The 26,242-nt window shown below is 42.2% G+C and overlaps 1 protein-coding gene and 1 long non-coding RNA gene across 5 annotated transcripts in view; one reads left to right on the plus strand and one right to left on the minus strand.

The window, feature by feature from the left end:
* Window positions 1-602: 602 nt before the first annotated feature.
* The window catches only part of LOC117507333 (chemokine-like protein TAFA-4), a 218,096-nt gene continuing 192,456 nt past the window's right edge, over window positions 603-26,242 (minus strand). For 3 of the 4 annotated variants that reach the window (XM_034167175.1, XM_034167178.1, XM_034167176.1), the window contains exons 5-6: window positions 14,497-14,621; window positions 603-1,577 (exon numbers count right to left, since the gene is read on the minus strand). In XM_034167175.1, coding sequence (XP_034023066.1) covers window positions 1,566-1,577; window positions 14,497-14,621 — 137 coding nt within the window. In that variant the 3' untranslated portion in view covers window positions 603-1,565. Of the gene's footprint in view, window positions 1,578-12,767; window positions 13,306-14,496; window positions 14,622-26,242 lie in introns of those variants that run through there. The other variant, XM_034167179.1, reaches the window with a different exon arrangement.
* LOC117507335 lies at window positions 3,133-4,711 on the plus strand. Its single transcript, XR_004559688.1, has 2 exons — window positions 3,133-3,256; window positions 4,606-4,711. It is a non-coding gene; the product is annotated as an uncharacterized LOC117507335 (long non-coding RNA).

Here is a 26,242-nt window from a genome sequence, read left to right on the forward strand (position 1 = left end):
CCCCCCAGCGGGCTCACCCAGGGACGCACTGACCCAGCATTCACACATCATAGAGGCAGACAGACACAGTTTGAGAAAATGCTGTGCTGGCATAAGAAGCAAAAGCATATATATATATATGAAAAATATTTTATAACTGCCTATTTTTGGTTTGTTTGTGTGATTTGCCACATGGAACAAAAAGGTTGAGGGGCAAAACAAAGAGAGAGATAGAGAAAGAGAGAGAGCTCTATGGAGAGGGGAATATGAAGGAGCATGGACAGAGATAATTGAGATGTTAGATGGTTGTTTGGGTGCTGTGCTATTGTACTCAGTGCTACAATGATCACACCCTGTTGGGGGGAGCACCTTTGTAAAAGGTTGATGTACCATTATCTGTGGCAATTATTTCTGCACATCTCTCTGAGGCATAGATGTCTAAGGGCTTCTGGAAATAATCAGTGGGTAGAGTACAAAAGCATATCTCCTAATGAAGGCAGTCACAACAATAACAGCGTTGTATTTTTAAGCATGAAACATGTGGAAAAGAGAAGATTTTCAGGAAGACAATGGCAGCATTAAAAAAACCTGATAACGTGGAATAATGACAGGAAAACAACTCGTTTACCATGTTTAAACACTTTATGGTTCGTCTTTCAACAGTTAACAGAAAAGATGTCACAGACAGAATATAATAGGCCAAATATATGTAGAGAAATTTGAAAGTTTGACAATGCTGCTGAGTTAAGATGAGATAGATGAGTTGGTTCATATTGCAACAAGCTGTAAGTAAGCAGGACTCCAAACTCAGAGCCATTTTTAACCAATAACTACAAAGTTATAAAGGGGCGAGGAATATATTGATCTATTTCAAGTGTCAGACGCTTTTACAAAATGTGCCAGCTGTATGTGACATCCACAGCAAAAGATGGGAGATGTATGATAATAAAAACAAAACATTCCCCAAAACAGTTTCAACTAGTGCAAATATCTTACATGAATTTTTAATATGTTGTTGTGATCCTACACTGCAGCATCTAATTAGAACTGCAAAATGACTCTCGCGGAACAGTCGTCACAATAGCGATTTTACCCACAAGAGCAATTTGATGCTAATTTGCTATTTGCTAGTTATGAGATTCTATCTCTTTTATTTCTTCCAGATAATCTCTACTATCTCCAGAGCAAGCTCTACATGTTAACAACAGCTCTCAGCTCTCACACTCATTCACAAATGCTGAAATATATACTTTAAAATATGCTTAGTGTTTGAAATACACTTTGTTTTCTCTTATCAGTTAACACCATTATTGGAAAATAAGAGTCCAGTCTTGTCCAGATATACCCTGGGTGTCCATGACTGCAGTCCAAAAGTCTCAATAGCCAAGATACTGTGTATTCACTATGTTTGGCTTCACACAGCCAAATAGTTTGTAATGAGCGCAACTGATCCCATTGTTCTGTGATGGATAGTCTGTCAGCATTTGAGTCTGTGGTCTTTTCCTCATTGTATGGTAAATATGGGAGATAACCATCCTTTCCATGTGGAGCGTTAGAGGCTTCTTCCCAGTTCACTGATTCTCTTGCTATCGTGTGACCTAAAACAATAAATAAATAAAACACACAGATGAGAGCAGAGAATTACTGTCACATAGATATGTAATTATACAGCTTTGGTGATCTGTTTAACACTTGCTATGAATGTTTAATTTTTAAAGAGCAATCAGAGGTCAACACTATGAATCATACCAGTTCATCTCAGTTTCTGGCTCTGTGTTCTTTTTAATTCAACTGAATATGTTTCTTACTTGAATGAATGATGACAAAAATTAACTTCAGGAAGTTGTAATGCTATTATATATTAATGTGCCCTGGATGCTTGGCAAATAAATCTGTGTAGTGTAATCAGACACAGTATTTTTCCAAATATTAGATGGTATTATTGTTATTTTTAAATACATCTTTAAAAATTTGGTTGTCTTATATTAGGGTCGAGGCTTTTACAAATCAGTACATTTACGACAGTGGGTGGGGCCAAGTACTCATGAAAGGAATGTGCCCTTAGGACTGATGTGTCTTTCTATAGAAGCAGTTGCTGTTAAGTGTTGCATTTATTCCCACATGCATTGTAAGTTTGCCATCAGCCATTTACTCTTGTCATACAAACAAATCCCATAGACAATATTTTTTTAATGAAATTGCTGGAATGAAGCGCTCCACAGCACCGTGTCAGTGTTTTGTTTTGTTTTGTTTTTCTTTCAGTTAAAAAAATCTACACTCAATATATGCGGCTTGCACTACTGAGTTGTGATGCAAATGTCAAGTCAACAAACAGCTCTCAAGCAGCCAAGGAATATGGCTCGGTTGTAATTTTTGAAAACGGCAATCCCAAAAACACAATCTTAAAAATTCCGTCAGAGGAAATTTTGCCATGGTCCTACAACCAGCCACTTCCAAGAGACTGACATGAAAGTATGTCAGAATATGGCTGAAAAAAAGAAATGAGGTCCTGCAAATAAAATGTGCTTTTATTTGCATTGTTTTCAAGTAAAAACATTTTTCTTGAATTTATTTATTTGTTTACTTTAAAGAAGACTTGATCTTCAGAAAGTCTTTTTCCAAAAATATGTCTGGGGTGGGGCTGCTATCTTACAAGTCGGGGTTCTCTTATACTTAGAACAACATGGTATAAAGAGCTTGGTTTCTATCAGCAAATGCTATCATGTACATAAAAAAAACAACAAAAAAAACAGATTAATTAAACTTTTACACAGGCTTGAAGAGTAAATTATGATACTGAAAACATGGAACAGAATACAAAAACATTAAATTATGTTATAATTACAGAAGACAATGAGAAAATCAGATTTACAAGATATGTAAAGGGGGGGTTATATGACACATAATTATGTTTACCTATGTTTTACATTTCAATATAGGTGGGGTTTCAAATTAAGGATCCTCAAAATCCAGTAATTACACATGTATAAAATTCTCTCCAATAAACATTTAAGCCGGAAACAGCTCGGATAGACCATCTGACTGAAACTTTGCTCAATGAAACATTCCCAAATGGTCTTGGAAACAGACCAAGTCTTCCTTTGGCAGTTATTTTTTTATAACATTTGAAACACTGAAAATAATCTGTATCTTCACAGTTTTTAAATTTTAAAATAAATGACTGCTGGCCAAGCAACTATACACACAACAGATCTCTCAAAGACCTACAGAGTAAAAGAGAGTAAATGCTAATGTTACTAGTTGACTAATGTAACATGTACGAGGTCTATTAGAAAAGTATCCGACCTTATTATTTTTTCAAAAACCATATGGATTTGAATCACGTGTGATTACATCAGACATGCTTGAACCCTCGTGGGCATGCGAGAGTTTTTTCACGCCTGTCGGTTACGTCATTCGCCTGTGGGCAGTCTTTGAGTGAGGAGTCGTCCACCCGCTCGTCGATTTTTTTCATTGTTTAGGAATGGCTCAGAGACTGTTGCTTTGTTTGATAAAAATTTTTTCAAAACTGTAAGGCACAACTGAGTGGACACCATTCAATAAATTCAGCTGGTTTTCTGTGAAAATTTTAACGGCTGATGAGAGATTTTGGTCTGGTAGTGTCGCTTTAAGGACGGCCCACGGCGCCTGACGGCGATCTGTGCTTCGAGGCGGCAGCGTCTCGCCGTTTCAAGTTGAAAACTTCCACATTTCAGGCTCTGTTGATGCAGTAAGTCGTCAGAGAACAGAGAACTTTCAGAAGAAGTCGGCATGAGGAGTTTATTCGGACATTCCATTGTTAACGGTCATTTTGTAATGAAAGAACGTGCGGGCAGAGTCGCATGTCGGGCTGGACCCGACCACGGGGGGTCGCGGCAGGAAAAACACCTCCATTGGAAATCTTAACGGGCAAGTTGGAACATGCCCAAGCTGTTAAACAATTTCTCAGTTACTCACTTGTTGAAAGCCATTAAAAGCCGCCTGAATTCTACAAATGGTTTTCAACACGAAGGTGTTTTTCCTGTCGCGGCGCACACAGATTTGCCGAGTCATCACAGAAACGACTCGGCGAATTTGCGCGTACGTCTTTCATTAAAAAAATGTCCTTAAACAGTGGAATGTCCGCATAAATTTCTCATGCCGGCCTCTTCTGAATCTTCTCTGTTCTCTCACGATGTCCTGGGTGAATTAAGCCTTAAATTAGGATGTTTTAAGCTCGAAACAGGCCGACGACAGCGCCTGGAAGTGCTGCAGGACGTCCCGCTCCGTGGGAAGTCCTTACACCGACAGAAACACCCCATAATCTCTCATCAGCCGTTAAACTTTTCACAGAAAACCATCTTAATTTCTCGAATAGTGTCCACTCGGATATTCCTCACAGGTCCAGAAAAAATTTTGATAAAGCAACGCGCGCCGTCTCGAGCAGCGTGTGAAACAAAGGAATTCAGCCGAGAGGGCGGGACCACATCTCACTCAAGGCCTGCCCACAGGGAAATGACGTCACCGACACGCGTGAAAAAACTCACGCATGCGCACGAGGGTTCAAGCATGATTGGTGTAATCGCATGTCATTCAAATCCATATAGTTAAAAAAAAAAATAAAAGGGTCGGTTTATTACCTAAGAGACCTCGTATACATTACAGGGCAAGCACAATAAATGCTGCAGCTGTTTCACAGCAGGTGTAGCATGTAAGAGGTTAAAAACAGATAAATTGCTTCTGCTGTGGACAATAGGGGAAAAAAAGCATCAAATCACTATAAAATCACTTCTTGCAAAAGCTTTGTGGAACGTCACTGGGAATTCATTGCACTCATTATTTACAGTTAAGTACATTCGGAAAGCATTCACTGCTCTTCACTTTTTCCATATTTTGTTATGTTACAGCCTTATTCCAAAATGGAGAAAACCATTTTCTCTTAAAATTCTTCTCACAACACCCCATAATGACAGCATGAAAAAACGTTTTTTTCACAAAATTTATTTAAAAAAAAAAAACTAAAATCACATGTACATATGTATTCACCCACTTTGGTCAATACTTTGTTGATGCACCTTTGGCAGCAATTACAGCCTCACGTGTTCTGGAATATAACGCCAAAAACTTGTTGCACCTATCTTTGGGCAGTTTTACCCATTCCTCTTTGCAGCACCTCTCAAGCTCCATCACTTTGAATGGGGAGCATCAGTGCACAGCCATTTTCAGATCTCTCCAGAGATGTTCAAATGGATTGAGGTCTGGGATCTGGCTGGGCCACTCAAGGACATTCACAGAGTTGCCCTGAAGCCACTCCTTTGATATCTTGGGTGTGTGCTTAGGATCATTGTCCTGCTGAAAGATGAACCGTCACCCCAGTATGAGGTCAGGAGCACTCTGGAGCAGGTTGTCATCCAGGATGTTCTGTACATTGCTGTATTCATCTTTCCCTCAATTCTGACTAGTCTCCCAGTTCCTGCCACTGAAAAACATCCCCGCAGCATGCTGCTGCCACCAGCATGCCTCACTGTAGGGATGGTGCCTTGTTTCCTCCAAACATGATGCCTGGCATTCATGTGAAAGAGTTCAATCTCTGTCTCATCAAACAAGAAAATTTTGTTTTTTTATGGTCTGAGAGTCCTTCAGGTGCCTTTTGGCAAAGTCCAGGCATGTTCCTTCTATTAAGGACTGGCTTCCATCTGGCCACTCTACCATAGAGGCCTGCTTGGTGGATTGCTGCAGAGATGGTTGTCCTTCTGGAAGGTTCTCCTGTCTCCACAGAGCTGGAGGTCTGACAGAGTGACCATTGGGTTCTTCTTCACCTCGCTTCCAAATTAAGGCCCTTCTTCCCCGATCGCTCAGTTTAGATGGACAGCCAGCTCTAGGAAGAGTCCTGGTGGATCCACACATCTTCCATTTATGGATGATAGAGGCCACTGTGCTTATTGGCACCTTCAATTCAGCAGAAATGTTTCTGGACCCTTCACCACATTTCTGCCTCAAGATAATCCTATCTTTGAGGTCTACAGACAATTCCTTTGACTTCATGCTTGGTTTATGCTCTGACATGCACTATCAACTGTGGGACCTTAATTTCATTTAATTTATATAGTGCCAAATCACAACAAAGTTGCCTCAAGGTGCTTCACACAAGTAAGGTTTAACATTACCAACCCCCAGAGCAAGCACACAGGCAACAGTGGTAAGAAAAAACTCCCTCTGATGATTTGAGTAAGAAACCTCAAGCAGACCAAGTGTGACCCTCTGCTAGGGCCATGCTACCGACACAACTGACAAAATAATTTACAAATTGAATATACAGGAAATTTTGCCAATGCACGGGACGAGAGGGTTGCAGAAGTAGACCCCACTCCCATCTCTGGATGGAGCCGCACCTCAAACAGAGAGAAAAACAGAATCAGCCATCGGATAGACAACTAGAAGCACTCGGAGAGCGCAAAACTCCACCAAGGCCATAGGGTCACTGACGTCACATGGAATACCCTTTGGCAAAGAGACTTATTCCACGTCATTTCATGCCTCTGCCATCATGTTTCAGATTCAGTGGTTAACCCTCTGGGGTCCGAGGGCATTTTTTGGACAGTTCACTAAGCTGGCATTAATGTTTTATTATTGCTGTCAACAGCTCTCCCTGCATCCCACAACCAAGTTTTATATCTCTTTTTATTTCAGGACAACCTGTACTTTCAAAATATATATGCTATAGTTGTGTTTTATAAGTGTAATACAGATTTACAATCAGAAATAAGAAAGGAAAAAGTAAAGCGGGAAATAATTTTCCACACACATTTATTCAAAACACACAGCAAACTATAATAAACAACTGGTTTGACACTTTATAAAGGTAATTTGGATTCCAGTGTGAAAGACTATACAACAAAAAGGTTCAAACAATAAACACAAATGCACATTTTGAACAATATATACAAAATGGTCTATGCGTTTTGTTTGTCTTCATCTCAAAGCAATTTATGTCTGCTATTACACAAAGGTCACATCACAATCTTCTACTATGAAGTTGACTGTGTGTTCCCTCCTGCTCTGAAAGCAACATTCACACTTCGAGGCTCATTCAATTTTAGGAGCGGCCCCTCCCCCCTTGCTCCATTGATATGGTAAACAGTGCTTTACGCTGGAGCGAGAGAGCTTGCCACAGGCTTATCCAGTAACATTCACAGAAAAACTAGTCGAGCAGTCCTGATACTCATACACTGTTTGACCACGTGAGATTGTATGAGAGGCTCTCCATCTGCCATATGATGGCACTGGCCCCAGAGGGTTAAACCCTTAGATCTTCAGCAAATGTATTTATAAAGAGAAACTGCTTGAACTACACACATATTTTTTTCTAATAACAAGTTTATTCAATGAGGAGAAACAAATGCTAAATTATTGTTGTCGTAACTCAATTTTTGTTCAGCCAATGTAGTCCTGCACCCTGAGAATGCAGAGCCTAAGTAGGGAGGTGCCAGTCCGTGAACAATTTTATAGGTTAGTAGCAAAACCTTAAAATCTGCTCTCACAGGGATAGGAAGCCATGACGCGTATAGTGGCCATGACAATATACAATGACAAAGTAATATGGCTGATTTTTATTCTTCTGACCTAAGCAATACGTAGCATTGTGGGCAGAGCACAGAATCAGATGGGTAAACGAATTATATTTGTGCCCCCCCAACAGCTAAAAAACTAAATCTAGATTTAAAAATAAGAGCAACACCCATGCCTTGCTTCGCATCATGACAGACGTGACTAAATGTGTACACTGGTGGGCAGGCCTCAATTAAGGGGAGGCTGTAGGGGACAGCTGTAGGTTAAAGCCTGGTTTCACATAACCCAATCATATTTAAGTGATGATCCATAAATAGATCATTAATCAGCATTGATTTTGAGGACAGTGTTCTTATGTTAATGAGACCCAGGCTAAGGACCTCAGTGGGGTTGACAGTTGGACTGTTTGGATTTAGGGGTGGTTCCAGGGTATATATAACCTTATAGGCATATATAGGCATTATAGGCTATATAGGCACATATAAGATGCCTAGAAGTAGATTTAGGTTTGGGACATTCCACGCAGGTACGCACTGCTTAGCTTCTGAGATCTGAGGGGATCAGGTTGACACAGCACACATCGGCATGTAGTAATGGGTATTAAGTTTGCAAAGCATATCCCTATATGATTTTTATGGACACATCTGCGGAAACAGGCCACATTCTCAACTGGACAAATTTCCCTCCCTGCCACATAAACTGCACTATCAGCATAGTGGACCTTATATGTAGACAGGCATGTACCTTTCCAAATCATGTCCAATTAACTGAATTTGTGGATTCCAATAAAGCTGTAGAAACATCTCAAGGATGATCAGTGGAAACAAGATGCACCTGAGCTCAATTTTGAGCTTCATGGTAAAGGCTGTGATTACTTCTGTACACGTGAAGTCTTAGTGTTTTGTTTTTTAATAAATTTGCAAAATAAAAATAAAAAAATCACATTGTCATTATGGGGTATTGTGTGTCGAATTATGAGAAAAAAAATGAATTTCATCCATTTTGGAATAAGGCTGTAACAAAACAAAATGTGGAAAAAGTGAAGCGCTGTGAATACGTACTTTCTGGATGCACCGTATGTACAGCCATAGCTCACACTCACCTAACTGTGGTAGAGCTTGTTCAGGAATGCTTGCCAAAGAATAGTTTCTTAATGTTGAAAATTAATTTTTATTTTGTTTTTAAATCAGAAAAAAGAATAAAAAATCTGTGTGTAATTTAGTTCTTCAAAGAGCCTCAGTATAACCTCCAGAAAAGTGTGTGGTATCCATCCCAGAATGGCAGCTATCACCACATATGTGTCAATTAAAGATTGCACAGGGATCATAATTATCACATATCTCACACTTGGCTGATCATAATGATTCCACAAAAGGTGCAGTTTGTGCTATCTCTGGATGAACGTTAAGGAGGTGGGTGGTTACAAACAGTAAAAATGGTGACAAAGTATCAGGCTGGTTGGTCAGGAATTGTTGGACACAAATGCACAGCTCAAACAAACAGCTCTGGTTGTAAAAAGGTGGATAGCAGGGGCTGGTACACAAGTAGGCAGTCCAGAAAAAAGCAGTAGTACAAAAATCATCAGGCTTGAGATGTGGTCGTTGCACCAGGCAGGAGGTCAGGAACACACTATGAGACAGGCAGGACAAAGGAACACTAGTCCAGTCATTTTATGGTTTGACCCAGAATAAATTGCAACAGAAATGATTTTGGTGGCATTTGAACCATGAAACTGTTTTATAAAACGTACTAAAAGTCTAGAAAGATAAAAAAAAATCGGGAACACTCCCAAAATCCAAGATGGCCACCCGAAAACATGCAAAAATTTGTTTTTTTCTGAAATAACGCAAAAAAATATCAATATTTAAGCACATAAATGTATTGATGTTAAATATAAACTTGGGTATTGTGGACATTTTGACACAAAAATTAAGTCTCTATCTGTAACGGTTCTTGAGATACAGTATATTTGTAGTTTTACATACACTCAAGGACGGCAATTTGGTTGTGTACTATTACGTTAAAAATATTGCAGTTAAGGCCCAGAAATGTATTGAAGTTGAAAATAAACTTGTGTATTGTGGACATTTTAGCACCAAAAGAATGGCTGTAGCTCTTACAGTTTTTGAGATACAGCACATAAGCCATCTACACTTAGCTAAAAAAGGTGAAATTATGTTGAAACCAAGTAACTGTTCTGAAAAGTTTGTTTAAAGAATGTAATAATAATATTCTTAGTGCTTGTCAGCTGCACTAACTTTTTTAATGACACAGATGTAATCACACACTAATTTTACAGTAAAACCAATGAAGCATGATAATAATAAAAGTTCAGGTGAAATCAGTATTGTGTACATCATGACACTTGAAATTTTACTTGTTCAAATTTCAGTCTCATCATCCTGGTTATCATTGAGTTGGCCTGCATTTGTACACCCTGTACCTCTACAGTTGCCACACGCTGCTGAGCAATCTAAGTTAAGTTTGCGACATGTACATTGCAGTGTACTACAGTCAGTACTGCAGTTACATCTCACAGCATGCAGAAGAGAATCTGATGCTGCTTGCAAGTCAGTCATGATTGGGACAACCTGACTATTAGAAATTTTCCATCCCCATTCTTGCAATGGCATGTTGTCACCTTCATCTTCACCTTTCTATTCCTGAACTTGCAAGTAAACTCTCAGACTATGAAACTTGGCAGCTGCCGAAGTGGGTGGCAAACACTGTGGCTGCACATGAGTTGTCTTTGTTGCAACCTTATCACAAAAGCGCCTGTATCTGAGAGAATTGAGGCTTTCTCCAGGTTGTCCATTGTAGAGACACACAAGAGCTCTCTCCCCAGCAGAGATTACTTTATTCTTTGATGCTAATGAAGATTGAAACACCTTGGCCTGGGAACGGAATTCAGGACTTGTTGAGAACTTCTTGATTGATGCTCCTTTTCCAATTCCATGAAGGCCAGAAAAGTTGACACTGAACCCCATTCTGAGTTCCACAGTAGTGGTGTCACCAGTGTGCCCTGGTTGTGTGCATTGACATTCACTCTATTATACATAATATATGAGTAACTTCTCTATTCATATTCCACTGAAATATTGACTCAAAAAGATTATTATTACCTTCTTTAGATGAACATTTCAGAAATGGTACTTAGTTTTCAACATAACAATGCTCAATTTCATGAATTTTTGTCGAGTGTAGATGTATTTTTATACCATATCTCAAAAACTGTAATAGCTACAGCTATTTTTTTTTTTTGGTGCCAAAATGTCCACAATACCCATGTTTATATTTAACATCAATACATTTATGTGCTTAAATATTGATATTTTTTGAGTTATTTTGGAAAAACTAAATTTTTTGCATGTTTTCAGACGGCCATCTTAGATTTTTGGAGTGTTCCCGATTTTTTATCTTTCTAGACTTTTAGTATGTTTTATAAAACAGTTTCAGGGTTCAAATGCCACCAAAATCATTTCTGTTGCAATTGTTCCGGGTTGACCCCTTTTTTTTTTTCATAAAATGACTGGACTTCACAGGTACAGAGCTGGAAAGTGGCACAAGGCACAACAATTTGGCGAAGGACAAACACACCCAGTGAGCTTATATAACCCCAGGTGATGAGCAGCAAATCATGAACAGGTGTGCATGGAAAGCACCAGAATAAGGGCATGGCCAGAGAAAGGGAAACACCCACCACCAATCACCAAGAGAGTTAGAGACAGACAGACCCAAGCAGAAAAGTCCCACAAGAAAATGAACCCACAGAAAACCAATGAAACAGAAAAAAATAACAGACTAGAAAAATAAAACCAGAACCAAAGTCAAACTCTGACACAAAGGCCAGTTTCAGTTTGAACTGGGATCAAAAATTATAATTGCCCCAATTTTGTGATCCAGATGACTGACAGAGCTAAAAGCACTTTAAAAAGTAAGTCTGCATCATGTGTTATTCTTAGTCATCACATTATGTGTTGATATATGTCATATAATCTAATGGATTTGAAGTATTCAAAACCGTTAAAACTATTCCTTTTTTTAATCCTATTAGCTCAAACAACAATTTTCAATTTCAATTTCAACAATTTTCAGTCCCTTTAGCTGCTCCCTTGTTTGCACATGGGGTCACCACAGCAAATCCAAGGTGTATCTACAGTACATATTGAACTGGGCAGCGCAGTCTCGTTTGAGGGTGGGCACTAAACGGTTAAAATATGATGCATATGACACAATAATCCTACATCCAGGGACAGCCATCGTCCATCCGCAGCAGAAACATGGCACTTTCTCTGAGTTTTTGGGCAAATTACACAGCAAGCAAAGTGAAAATCCAAAGAAAAAGTGACGATGTGGTGGAAAGTGGGCATGTGTTGTGTTTTGTTTCTGACCCCAAGCTCAAACATGCTGAGGCATTTGTGCAGGTGAGAGAACACAGCTATTCTGGTTAGGTGTGTAGGCTAAAACTTACCAACACGACTGGGATCCGAAAAAAAACTGTACTTGTGTACTTGCTGTGTTTGTGTTGCGCAATGGCAGGCTGTTCCTGGAAGTGGTCAAATCCCACGATATCACGCAGGGGTTCAAATGAGACTGCGCTGCCCCATTGGCACACGTTTTACGCCGGATGCCCTTCCTGATGCAATTCCACATTACATGGAGAAATGTGGCAGGGGTGGGGTTTGAACCAGGAGCCTTCTGTACTGAAACCAAGTGTATTAACTACTTGGACACCAAGTTTTTATCTCTGTATTAACCAAAATGGACCTTTCTCAGCATTGTTGCTGTTTTTATCTCACATTACTGTGACTTTCATCTGTAGATAGTCCAAACACTATTTTTGTATAATCCTTATAATCAGACAAACAATGTGGTATACCTTGGAAGATGATGGCAACATTTTAAAATGCTGACCCCTTCATTGACCCATACCTGGTTATAGCTCCCACTCTGGAAAAACTATCATATATTTTTGTGTGGGCGACATTATAATGAAGTTGGATTATAAGCGTTGTTTATTCAATTTAGGAGGTACTGATAAAGTCAAAAATAGTTATCTGTGTGTGTGAAGTTAATATAGATGTTTGCCTGAATTGTCTTACTAAACAGGTAAAATTCATCTTATAGATTTTTCTTTTCCCTTGCCTTCATTTGCATTTGGCAACAAAGTGAGCCAAACCTAATATAGGATAATCATGTTACATTACTTTAATATTATGATATGTAGACTGGGATTAGGTTCCAAATACAAGGGACTACACTTACAGTACTTAAGAGTAGAAGTAAAGTTGCCGGCCACATTCAAAATATCTACATATGTAAATTTCTGCATATAATGGAAATGTTTTCCCATACATTTTGCTGTACGTATTAATGAAACTGGTAAAAATGTAGATTTTGTAGCATCTTTACTGCCTGCTGTTAAATGTTGTTTCAGGCCTTCAGACAGACTTTCTTTGTACAGCAAACCTACGCAGTGTGGGAGCAAGGCATGGACAGATACAGATCATCACTCTAATTTAGACACTGAGGAGGTGAAAGGAGGTCATGGGTAGAAAGACAGATGCAGGATAAAGGAAAGACATGCTGAAAGCGAGAGAGTCGGGCTGTGCGAGCAGTTGCCAAGGAATCAATGTCTCATTGCAACTATTGTCAGTGACATCTGCCATCAAGTATCCAAGTAACTGCTTGCCAGTCCCAAAGCACCTTGCAAATGCACAATTAATGCCCACTGATGCAGTCAGCCATTGGCTCCTCATTCTTGTCTCAGCTGATTGGCTATTCAGATGGGAGAGACAAAAGAGAGAGAAGAGGCGAGATGGAAAAATGCAACAGAATCAGTTTAATTGCACCTATCAGTCCTAGAGTTGGTGTTGGGCCCGGGGTCGTTAATTCCTCTTCCAGTGACTGAACCCAACAGTGTCTGTGTTCCTCAGTCTATCCCGTTCACCAATTTAATTATGACTCTTAATTGTGAGGCCTCTGTGGAAGGCCTCCACCATAATGAAGTGTAATGAACGCGACAGATGTTGTGCTGTTATGCCATCTCTCGAGCAATTCCTCTTATAGTTCCTGCATAGCATCCCTCGCAACTGTTTCTCTTTTTATATTCCACCTGCAAATAAAGCACACCTGCTCGTTCTGGCATGTACATACATACGTCCAGGTTGTCAGTCACGCAAATTAACTTTCACGCTTCAGCAGCTTACAAAAGGCCATGTAGGATCCTCATTTAAATCAATTCATCTAATGTGAAGGGTGTCCGTTTACATGGCATCACACATCAAAGCACATGTGTGGTGCAGAGCGTACAGGGGCCTCGCGTTTTCTCCATTGGTTGTTGGTTATTTCGTCTGTGCCCCGAGCCGATGCAGTTACAGCAGATTAACAAATAAGGCTCGCTTGGGGGTTTGCTTGTTGATTAGCTCTTTATTTTCCTTGTAATTTTCATTCATGTTTTAAATTACTGCATAAAGTAGACGACACAAATTTGTGATCCAAGCAACCTTACAACATTACAGTTTATTTTTGGTTGGTATTTTTCAGCTGTCTCATTTCATGTGTGTTCATCTGGCACAAAGATTTTCTTTGAAAGAAAGAGTTCAATTGAAGATCAAGGTCAATTCTTGCTACATCAAATGTTAGTCAAGTGGAAGATACTCAGCATATGAATACATTTATTATTTCCGGACATGTGCCTCTCAAGGGACTCTGATGTTTTTTGCATGCAAATTAGAAGCCAGGCATCATCAAAGGCTCTGCAATAATTGGAGTTTCTGCAAGACACTGCAGAAGCACAGAAAATAAAAAAAATATCAGCCATGTAATTCAAAAGAAAGAGCAGCATGTGTGAGGTGAGACTTGTGTAAACTTTACTCACAACTTCATCAGTATCTCATTATCCCAATAGTGCTTTTAAACTAAGTGTGCAGTAATAAAATATTAGATATAGATCAGATGCCCTCTCACCTTGGTGGTTTTGACTTTGTTGCCAGTGCTGCAGGACCAGCCAGTCAGGTCAGGTAGCACCTTACATTCCTCCCCCTCCATGCACGGCTGCATGTGGCACCACCACTTCTGGGCAACGATGGAGGCTGAGTACAGAGGACAGAAGAGGAATGGTGGAAAACCATGAAGAGCAATGCAGGTGAGGATCATTTTCAAACACACCTTGCAATGTACACAAAGTAGTACCATCCCATCTCACCCAACCGACTTCAAGTGAGCGCTCGATGCAAGAGGCAAGATGTCGATATTCGTGACAACAAAACTACGTGCAAGAACCAAATCCAAGATGTTACCACTGATGTGCATTGAGTCCTGAATGCACTGCTGGAATCCCAATGCATCCACAATTTCCATAAATGATTTACAAAGGGAATCAGAGGGCTTATTTATATGAATGTTAAAGTCACCAATAATCAAGATGTTATCTGCTCTAGTTGACAAACTAGAGATGAATGCACCAAATTCATCTAAGAAATTAGAGTATGGGCCGGAACAAAATAACATAACTAATTTCTATTTTTATGACCCTGGCAAAATGTAGCATCGTGGGCATAGTGGAGAATCAGATGCTCAAATTAATTATATTTGTGACCCCCCAACAGTTAATAAGGTAAACCTAGATTTATAAATAAAAGCAACACCCCCACCTTTCCTCACATCATGAGACATGTGACTAAATGTGTACACTGGTGGGCAGGCCTCATTCAGTGGAAGGACAGCTGTAGGTTTAAGCCAGGTTTCACATAACCCAAATTTCACAGACACACCGCTCCGTTTTCCACGTCTTCTGAAGCGCCTTTTACAAAGAGGAGCACAAGGGAAACGAAGCAGGTGCACAGTGATTTCTGCAAGTACAGGTGGTAGATTAGGGTGAGGCTTTCCCAGTCCTGACTTAGATGGTAGCAGCAGCTTACAGAGGGCTCATTCATCTTCAAGTGCTTTTCCGAGTTCGGGTCGCGGGGGCAACAGTTCCAGCAGGGGACCCCAGACTTCCCTTTCCTGTGCCACATTGACCACCTCTGACTGGGGGACCCTGAGTCATTCCCAGGCCAGTGTGGAGATATAATCTCTCCATCTAGTCCTGGGTCTTCCCCGGGGTCTACTCCCAGATGGACGTGCCTGGAACACCTCCCTAGGGAGGCGCCCAGGAGGCATCCTTACCAGATGCCTGAACCATCTCAGCTGGCTCCTTTCAACACGAAGGACCAGCGACTCTACTCCGAGCACCCCACGGATGACTGAACTTCTCACACCAGCCACCCTCCTGAGGAAGCCCATTTTAGCCACTTGCACCCGTGGTCTAGTTCTTTCGGTCATGACCTAACCCTCATGACCATAGGTGAGAGTAGGAATGAAGACTGACCAGTAGATCGAGAGCTTTGCCTTTTGGGTCAGCTCCCTTTTCATCACAACAGTACGGTAGCGCGAATGCAATACCGCCCCCTGCTGCGCAGATTCTCTGGCCAATCTCACGCTCATCATCCCCTCACTCGTGAACACGACCCCGAGGTACTTGAACTCCTTCACTTGCGGCAAGGCCGTATTCCCTACCCGGAGTAGGCAATCCATCGGTTTCCTGCTGAGAACCATGGCCTCAGATTTAGAGGTCCTGATCCTCATCCCAGCTGCTTCACACTTGGCTGTGAACCAATCCAGTGAGTGTTGAAGGTCACCGTCAGATGAAGCCAACAGGACCACATCATCTGTGAAAAGCAGTGACGAGATCCTGAGCCCATCAAACCGGAAACCCTCCTCCACTCGACTACGCCTCGATATCCTGTTCATGAATATCACAAACAGGATTGGTGACAAGGTGCAACCCTGGCGGAGGCCAACCTCCACCAGAAACGAGTCTGACTTACTGCTGAGCACCCAAACACAGCTCTTGCTTTGTGAGTACAGAGATTGGATGGTAGTGAGAAGGGACCCCCCTCACTCTATACTCCCACAGCACCTCCCAGGGTACCCAATCATATGCCTTTTCCAAGTCACAAAACACGTAGACTGGGTGGGCATACTCCCAGGCACCCTCAAGGATCCTTGTGAGAGTAAAGAGCTGGTCGGTTGTTCCATGACCAGGACGGAACCCGCATTGTTCCTCTTCAATCAGAGGTTTGAATATCGGTTGAACCCTCCTTTCCAGCACCCTGGAGTAGACTTTACCAGGGAGGTTGAGTAGTGTGATGCTCCTGTAGTTGGCACACACTCTCTGGTCCCCCTTTTAAAATATGGGGACCCCCACCCCAGTTTGCCACTCCTTAGGCACTGTCCCAAACCTCAATGCAATGTTGAAGAGACGTCTCATCCAAGACAATCCCTCCACACCCAGAGCCTTCAGCACTTCTGGACAGATCTCATCAACCCACGGGGCCTTGCCACTGCGGAGTTGTTTGAGTACCTCAGTGACTTCCACCAGGGAAACTGATGAAAATCCTCCATCAGCTTTCAGCTCTGCCCCTACTATAGAGGGCGCTCCTGTCTGATGCAGGAGTTCATCAAAGTGTTCCTTCCAGCGCCGGATTACATCCTCAGTTGAGGTTAACAGAGTCCCATCCTTACTGTAGACAGCTTGGATGGTTCCCCGTCTTCCCCTCCTGAGGTACCTCATGGTCTACCAGAAGCACCTTGGTGCTGACCGAAAGTCCTTCTCCATGGTTACTCCGAACTCCTCCCACACCCACTGCTTTGCTTCCTGCACAACACAGGCTGCTGCCCTTTGGGCCTGTCGGTACCTTACAACTGCCTCTGGAGTCCTCCGAGATAACACACCCCGGAAGGACTCCTTCTTCAGTTGGATGGCTTCCCCAACCACAGGTGTGCACCATGGTGTTCGAGGGTTACTGCACCTTGAGGCATCTAAGACCTTCAGGCCACAGCTCACCACTGCAGCTTCAGCAATGGAAGCGTTGAACATTGCCCATTCTGGCGCAATGCCCCCAACCTCCACAGGGATGCCAGAAAAGCTCCCCCGGAGGTGTAAGTTGAAGATCTGTCAGACAGTGAGCTCCTCCAGACATTCCCAGTTCACCTGCACTATCCGTTTGGGTCTGTCCAAAGTCCTCCCCCACCCTCTGATCCAACTCACCACCAGATGGTGATCAATTGACAGATCTGCCCCTCTCTTCACCCCAGTGTCCAGAACATGCGGCCTCAAATCAGATGATACAATCACAAAATCGATCATTGATCTTCAGCCCAGGGTGCTCTGGTACCATGTACACTTATGAGCATCCTTATGTTCGAACATGGTGTTCATTATGGACAGTCCGTGACTAGCACAGAAGTTCACAATATCACCATTTCCCTCAAATATTGTTCACAAACCAGTCTAAATCTGTGATAGTGAGCACTTCTCCTTTGCTGAGATAATCCATCCCACCTCACAGGTGTGCCATATCAAGATGCTGATTAGACACCATGATTAGTGCACAGGTGTGCCTTAGACTGCCCACAATAAAAGGCCACTCTGAAAGGTGCAGTTTTATCACACAGCACAATGCCACAGATTTTGCAAGATTTGAGGGAGCGTGCAATTGGTATGCTGACAGCAGGAATGTCAACCAGAGCTGTTGCTCGTGTATTGAATGTTCATTTCTCTACCATAAGCTGTCTCCAAAGGCGTTTCAGAGAATTTGGCAGTACATCCAACCAGCCTCACAACCGCAGACCACGTGTAACCACACCAGCCCAGGACCTCCACATCCAGCATGTTCACCTCCAAGATCGTCTGAGACCAGCCACTCAGACAGCTGCTGAAACAATCGGTTTGCATAACCAAAGAATTTCTGCACAAACTGTCAGAAACCGTCTCAGGGAAGCTCATCTGCATGCTCGTCGTCCTTATCGGGGTCTTGACCTGACTCCAGTTCATTGTCGTAACCGACTTGAGTGGGCAAATGCTCACATTCGCTGGTGTTTGGCACATTGGAGAGGTGTTCTCTTCACGGATGAATCCCGGTTCACACTGTTCAGGGCAGATGGCAGACAGCGTGTGTGGCGTGGTGTGGGTGAGCGGTTTTCTGATGTCAATGTTGTGGATCGAGTGGCCCATGGTGGTGGTGGGGTTATGGTATGGGCAGGCATCTGTTATGGACGAAGAACACAGGTGTATTTTATTGATGGCATTTTGAATGCACAGAGATACCGTGACGAGATCCTGAGGTACATTGTTGTGCCATACATCCAAGAACATCACCTCATGTTGCAGCAGGATAATACACGGCCCCATGTTGCAAGAATCTGTACACAATTCTTGGAAGCTGAAAATGTCCCAGTTCTTGCATGGCCGGCATACTCACCGGACATGTCACCCATTGAGCATGTTTGGGATGCTCTGGACTGGCGTATACAACAGCGTGTACCAGTTCCTGCCAATATCCAGCAACTTCGCACAGCCATTGAAGAGGAGTGGACCAACATTCCACAGGCCACAATTGACAACCTGATCAACTCTATGCGAAGGAGATGTGTTGCACTACATGAGGCAAATGGTGGTCACACCAGATACTGACTGGTATCCCCCCAATAAAACAAAACTGCACCTTTCAGAGTGGCCTTTTATTGTGGACACTTTTAAGGCACACCTGTGCACTAATCATGGTGTCTAATCAGCATCTTGATATGGCACACCTGTGAGGTGGGATGGATCATCTCAGCAAAGGAGAAGTGCTCACTATCACAGATTTAGACTGGTTTGTGAACAATATTTGAGGGAAATGGTGATATTGTGTATGTGGAAAAAGTTTTAGATCTTTGAGTTCATCTCAAGTTCTTGGTCACCTCCCTGACTCAGGCCCTTCTCATCCTATCGCTCAATTTAGATGGGCAACCAGCTCCAGGAAGAGTCCTGGTGGAGCCACCCTTCTTCAATTTATGGATGATGGAGGCCACTGTGCTCATTAGGACCTTCAAAGCAGCAGAAATGTTTCTGTGTCCTCCCCCAGATTTGTGCCTCAAGACAATCCTGTCTTGGAGGTCTACAGACTATTCCTTTGACTTCATGCTTGGTTGGTACTCTGATATGCACTGTCAACTGTAGGACCTTATATGTAGGCAGGTGTGTGACTTTCTAAATCATGTCCAATCAACTGAATTTACACCAGGTGGACTCCAATTAAGCTGTAGAAACATCTCAAGGATGATCAGTGGAAACACAATACACCTGAGCTCAATCTTGAACATCTTGAGCTTGAGATAGATAGATAGATAGATAGATAGATAGATAGATAGATAGATAGATAGATAGATAGATAGATAGATAGATAGATAGATAGATAGATAGATAGATAGATAGATAGATAGATAGATAGATAGATAGATAGATAGATAGATAGATCATTTGCAAAAATCTCAAAAAAGCTTTTTTCACATTGTCATTATGAGGTATTGTGTGTAGAATTTTGAGGGAAAAAAGATTTTCATTCATTTTGGAATAAGGCTGTAACATAACAAAATCATACCGTTATAATAATGTAGAATCCAAATTTGGACTTCCACAATCTGTTCCTCAACTCAAGGAGCATACAAAGGAGGCTGCATATAGAGTCAGTTGACATTAGAAGAAGTGGGTCTGTGGAATAAGATTTACCTGAGCAATATGTAGACATGGATTTGATTCTCTGTCAAACTCCCTGTCTATGTCCTTGGACAAGGCACCTTATCTGCATCATCCCAGTCCTCCCAGCTGTAAATGAGTACCATCCTGATGGGTCTCAGAGGCTTATGAAGGATGTACGTCTTCATTGTCAAAACCCAACTTTAGTACACCAAGATCATCCAAACCGGTCCACTTCTTGGAATTCTATGTAATTTAATTTACCAGAATGGCAGCCATTTTTCAACATGGCCACCATCTTGAAAATTCAAGTCCCCCATTGGGCTTTTCAAAAGACTGTCTTAGGAGTTTGTTTGTTTCTTTCTTTTTTACTAAATGTAGTGTTTGTGCCACCATTTCAAAGATTATTTCAGTTAACTGCTGTGCTAATGTAATGCACTGTTGGCAAATTGTGAAATACATGTGCATAGCACACACATCATTAGAGTCACAGCTGATATGTTTGGAATGTGTGAAATAATGATGGTGTTTCTATTTTTACAGTATAAATGGTTGCCAGAGGTGCTGTCCATGTTGGTAATCCCACAGCATGATGGAGCAGTGTAATCAGCACCATGGACAGGTCTCGTCATTGTCACTACTGTAATACTGTGTTGTGCTTTTACTAACCTGTAATATAATTGAAGTAGTTTCCCCATAAATGCTAAATATATTCATTTATTCAGACTAATCAGATTAATGTAATCCCTCAGTATGTGATCTGCTCAGCCTAAACCCGGTACAGAATCAGGAAGTGGGGCGTTCAGAAAAGAAAAGATAAAAGTAGGTAAAAAAGTTTTTAAAAAAGTGACACCAGATTTCACTTTTTCATGTGGCAGAGCAATAAACGTAAGAATAATCTCTGTTATGCCTACAGCAGGAACATGATTATGATGAAGGCACTCTATCAGTTAAAAAAAATATCAGTCTGAATTCATGCATCTCCATGTGTGACTGTTTAAATTAACTCTGTAACACTGTATACTGAAGTTAAACTAGAGGCTTGGAAGCCAGATAGAGACCTAGACAGCACGCCTTGTCATGTCAGCATTCATTCAAGTTGTTTTGGTAGCAGTTTGTGTGTTTGTTTGTTTGTTTTTCAGACAGCCAGTCAGAGAGCAGAGGGAGTGGCTCCCTGAAAAACATATTTAATCCTACAGTCACATTAGCCACAAATGATGGAGCGTGCACAATACAGCACTTACTAAATTATTAAACTAAGGCACTGATACACACACATACACACTTTTGTATAGCTCCTGGATACAAGACCTTCTACTTTGAGTAGTTTTGGAAGATCAATGTCAATGATTAAAGCTGGAGTGCCAGGAAGCATATTGAAACTGAGATGACTGTTAGAATTTTGATGGGGACCAAAGTAATTTTGTTCGTTAGTGTAAATATAAAGGATTCCCAAACTATTAGTCTGAATGTGATTAAAATTTGTCCATATCGAAGCAAATTCTGAATTATTGGCACGTGCCAAAAATTCAAAAGCCAGGACACCATCGGGGTGACGTAACAGGTCACGCGGGGGGGATTTCACCGCTAGCTGTGATGCATGAAGAAGGCAAGATGGAGGAGAGAGAGTAGAAGTGGAAGAAAGCAAGGAAGACCGGCGATATACACAGAAAGTGCGAAGAAAAGACATCATTTGGAGTGAGAGAAAAGAGAAGATCAACGACGATGAGAGATCGTTGGGAGCAACTGCGACAGAAGACTGGTGATCGAACTTAGGAGGACTTTACAGCGCTGCTTTTGGACAGGTGAGTTGCCTGGTGACTGGTGTCTGACAGTGTACAGTTATGGTTATTATCTGAGTCTGTTATTATCTGATTATCTGAGTTATTAAGTGTGTCTGCGCTTCTGGCTTGAATTTGTCTGCAGGTTTTGACGTTCGCTGCGGCGAAATACGCTATGGATTTCCCTCAAATTATGTACGAGGTCTGTCCGAAAAGTATCGGACCATTGGCTTGGAAAAAAAACTGGCTTACCTGGAGGGTTGGAAACCTAATCACCCTCAAAGTACTCTCCTTGGGACTCCACACACTTCTCCCAGCGTTGTCGCCACTGTTGGAAGCATTCCAAAAATGCCTTTTTCGGGATGGCGCGCAGCTCCGCCGTCGTCGCAGCCATAATGTCCTCTCTTGTCTCAAATCGGGTTCCTTTTAATGGTATTTTAAGTTTTGGGAAGAGCCAAAAGTCACAAGGGGCCATGTCAGGGGAGCAAGGCGCCTGTTGAACCACCGGAGTCTGGTTTTTGGTCAAATAAGTCTGAATTAAATGAGAGGAATGAGCTGGCGCGTTGTCGTGGTGGAGGCGCCAATTTCCTCCGGCCCACAACTCCAGTCTCTTGCGCCGCACACTATCACGTAGACGACGGAGGACATCCCTGTAATACTCCTTTGTTACTGTTTGACCCTGTGGTGCGTACTCGTGGTGTACCACACCACGGGAGTAAAAAAAAACAGTCAGCATTACCTTGATGTTGCTGCGCACTTGGCGCGCCTTCTTCGGTCTTGGCGACGTGGAATGCTTCCACTGTGACGACTGAAATTTGGTTTCCGGGTCGTACCCGTACACCCAGGACTCATCTCCGGTGATTATAGTGTCCATAAAGCTGGGATCAGTGTCAATGGAGTCCAGCATGTCCTGTGAGACTTCCACACGGAGGTGCTTTTGCTCCGCCGTCAGCAACCTCGGCACGAACTTCGCCGCCACTCGTTTCATGCCCAAATCGTCCGTTATGATGGAATGTGCCGAAGTCTTGCCAATGTCCACTTCCTCAGCAATTTCTCGGACAGTCAAGCGACGATCCCGCATAACCACAGCGTGCACTTTGGAAACAATCTCGTCATTTCGGCTCGTTGATGGCCGACCGGAGCGCGGCTCGCTCTCCACCGTTACGCGCCCGTCTTTAAACCGGTTGTACCGCTCCTTAATCCGTGTGCTGCTCATGGCTTCATCTCCGAAAGCTGTTTGGATTTTTCGAATAGTTTCTGCCTGGCTGTCGCCAAGTTTCTGGCAGAATTTAATGCAGTAACGCTGCTCCACGCGTTCGGCCATTTTCTCACAACAAAAAAATCCGACGAGGGGGGTGGAGCGCTCCTCCCACAAGCTGTGCCCACAGGCGAATGACGTCACCGACAGGCGTGGGGAAACTCACGCATGCGCACGAGGGTTCAACCTTGGCTGATGCAATCACATGTGATTCAAATCCATATGGTTTTTGCAAAAAATAAAAAGGACCTATAGTTTACGGACAGACCTTGTATGTTCCCACGAATTAAAAATTCCCCAAAAATTTTAATGGGTTCTAAATATGATGTAGTTTATATATATTAAACTTCAGACTATATTTTATCTTTTGAAGATTGCCAGTATTCTAGCTTTAAGTCTTGATCAAATGGCGAGGCCTCACAGAATGATATATTTGTTGTCACTGAATCCCAAAGAATATAAGGCGAGAGTGTTGCAATCTTTGAGTCTCGCTTCAAGGAAATGTCTTTCTCTATGCCACTCAGAAATAAAGCAAAGGGTGTTTATGCCTAATCACAGCCACTGACGCTTCCAGCTCTTCAGAGTTGTCAGGTTCTTGTATCCATCCTCTGGCTTGTCGAAAGTGAAATGAAAGCAGAACTGAGCAGTTACTTTGTAGGTAATGGTTTATTTCTATATTTATTTGTTTGTTTGTTTTGTGATTTCATTCACATCATCTTACAGAGGTTTACTTTCAGAGGAATTTTTGCTGTCATAAACAAATAAATCAGGTAAAAGCAAAGGGTGACAAGTTCTTTTACAGTCAATGTATTTTAATGAAAGTCTTAATTTGTTCAGAGTTAAATTTAATCCCGGGCTAAACCCAAAAGTATCTCAAGTGATGTCACTCAAATGTTCCAGATCATGTGACACACTGTTGAGCAAGGCAACGGTGAGATATCTCAGAAGCCATCTTCCTGCTGTCTGGTGTGTGGATGAATGAGTTAAATAGATGCTGTAATTTCCCCAACTTGTTTAAGACGGTGAAACGATGGCATTTAAAAATTCTTGAGAGCTTTATTCTGGTGATTGTTGTTTCCAACAATGGGAGAGGATGAAGTGCCATAAGCTGCAAAATGGCCTTTCAGCGGCATTATGCAAAGGAATACGAATAACTCCTCTCAAGCAGGACGTAAGAAGAAAAGGCAATGAGTGAAAGGCGGAGAGAGAGCAGGGAGGAAGACAAGGTGAAATAATGAAGGGTGTTCACCAGAAAAACAGCTTTGAAGTGTAGAATCGAGCACAGAGAGCGAGTGCAAGGAGGGTGGGAAAGAAGGAGGCAGTGTGAGGATGACTATCACTCGGAGGGAGACACAACAAATACAGGGACTCACAAACAGAGGCAGAGTGAAATATAAGCAGTGCAACAGAAAAGGTGGACGTCGCCAACATGCCACGATGCATGAGCTCAAGGGCACTTCCGAAAAACCGATGGCCGTGTAATGCCCATTTATGCGGTCGTTACTATGTTTGCACTGTTTACGGCCCACGGCCACGACCTGTGAGTGCCATTATGGAGTTTTTATCTCCTGCTGCACTGGGCGCGCCATGGTTTGGCACCCGCCTGTGAAACCTGAAAATCGATAGCCGCGAGTGCACAGCCCGTGATGTCACACGGGTCAAATGTTGGACGGCACTCACAGACTGCTGCAACAGGCGGTCAATGGTAAGCTTTCAGAGATACTCATTTTGTGTCTGATAGTTAATTCTGAGCGAGAGACCAAGGATATCATGTTGCATATCATCTCTAGAACACATTTATCCAAGAGTGTTGAACAGATCATATCTCGGGCAGATTTTTAGTTCCACAATCAAGGCCAAAAGTCATTTGACAGTGTCTGTTTTTATCATTTTTGTCGCTCTATGCCACCACAAAGGAGATGAAATAAACCAGTCAGTGTGTTTGTAGTGCAGATATTCAGCTTTCGTTGAATGGGTTTAACAAAAATTTCTTATTAATCATTTAAGAATTCAAGCCACTTTCATACACAGTCCCTCCATTTTCAGAAGTACAAATTAAGTATAAGGAGTATTGGTAAAACAAGTCATTGTTTTTACAGTGAGTTTTCTTTTGACAGGTTAAGGGATTGAAGCATGAATATGAACACTTCAAGTCACCGAAGCAGTCTTGGACTTCATTTATATCAGTCAGTAAAGAATGCAAAAGTATGGTACTGCATGGTAAATCTGTCTGGAGCAGGCAGTGCTTAGAAACTGAATAACTCTGCAAGGAGTCTAGTGAGGAAAGCCACCAAGATATACATGACAGTTCTCGAGGACAGCTCCTGTGGCTATGACTGGAGAAAAAGTGCAACTTTTGTCTCTTGCAACGTAACTCACAGCTTCATAGTGGAGTGATGCAGATAAATAGTTTTATGCGCAATGTGCTGGTTTCTACACCTGGTTTCTACATCTGGATGGTCTTTGAGCAAACTTCTTTTTTTAGAAAATCCCTTGTTCCACTCCACCATGAAGCTGAGTAACTAATAATGCAATAGACAAAAGATTCACAATGCACAGTTTCAGCCAGAGAAGCCTATAACTCCTTCAGAGTCGTCAGTGGTGCCTTGATAGCTTCCCTCACTAGTCTCCTTCTTACACAGTCACTCAGTTTTTGAGAACTAACTACTCCAGACAGATTTGCCATACACTACCAAACTGATTTAACATGAACACTGTTTCACACAGTCAGATGACCATCTGGCTCAGAGACATGGATGTATCTTTATTTTGAGAAACCGGGACAGAAAAGTGGAATGTTGGACTAATTTCACTGTGACTACTCGTTTAGTGGATTAGTTCACATTTAACACACCTCACAGATACAAGTGAACACATGCAACATTCCACCATGGGAAACATATGAGATATTTGACATATCCATCCATCCATCCATTTTCTTCCGCTTTATCCGGAGTCGGGTCGCGGGGGCAGCAGCTCAAGCAAAGCTGCCCAGACCTCCTGATCCACACACACCTCCCCCAGCTCCTCCAGGGGAACCCCAAGGTGTTCCCAAGCCAGCCGAGAGATGTAATCCTTCCAGTGTGTCCTGGGTCTTCCCCAGGGCCTCCTCCC

The sequence above is a fragment of the Thalassophryne amazonica genome, chromosome 3 (genome assembly GCF_902500255.1).
Source record: "Thalassophryne amazonica chromosome 3, fThaAma1.1, whole genome shotgun sequence".
NCBI classification, from domain to species: Eukaryota; Metazoa; Chordata; class Actinopteri; order Batrachoidiformes; family Batrachoididae; genus Thalassophryne; species Thalassophryne amazonica.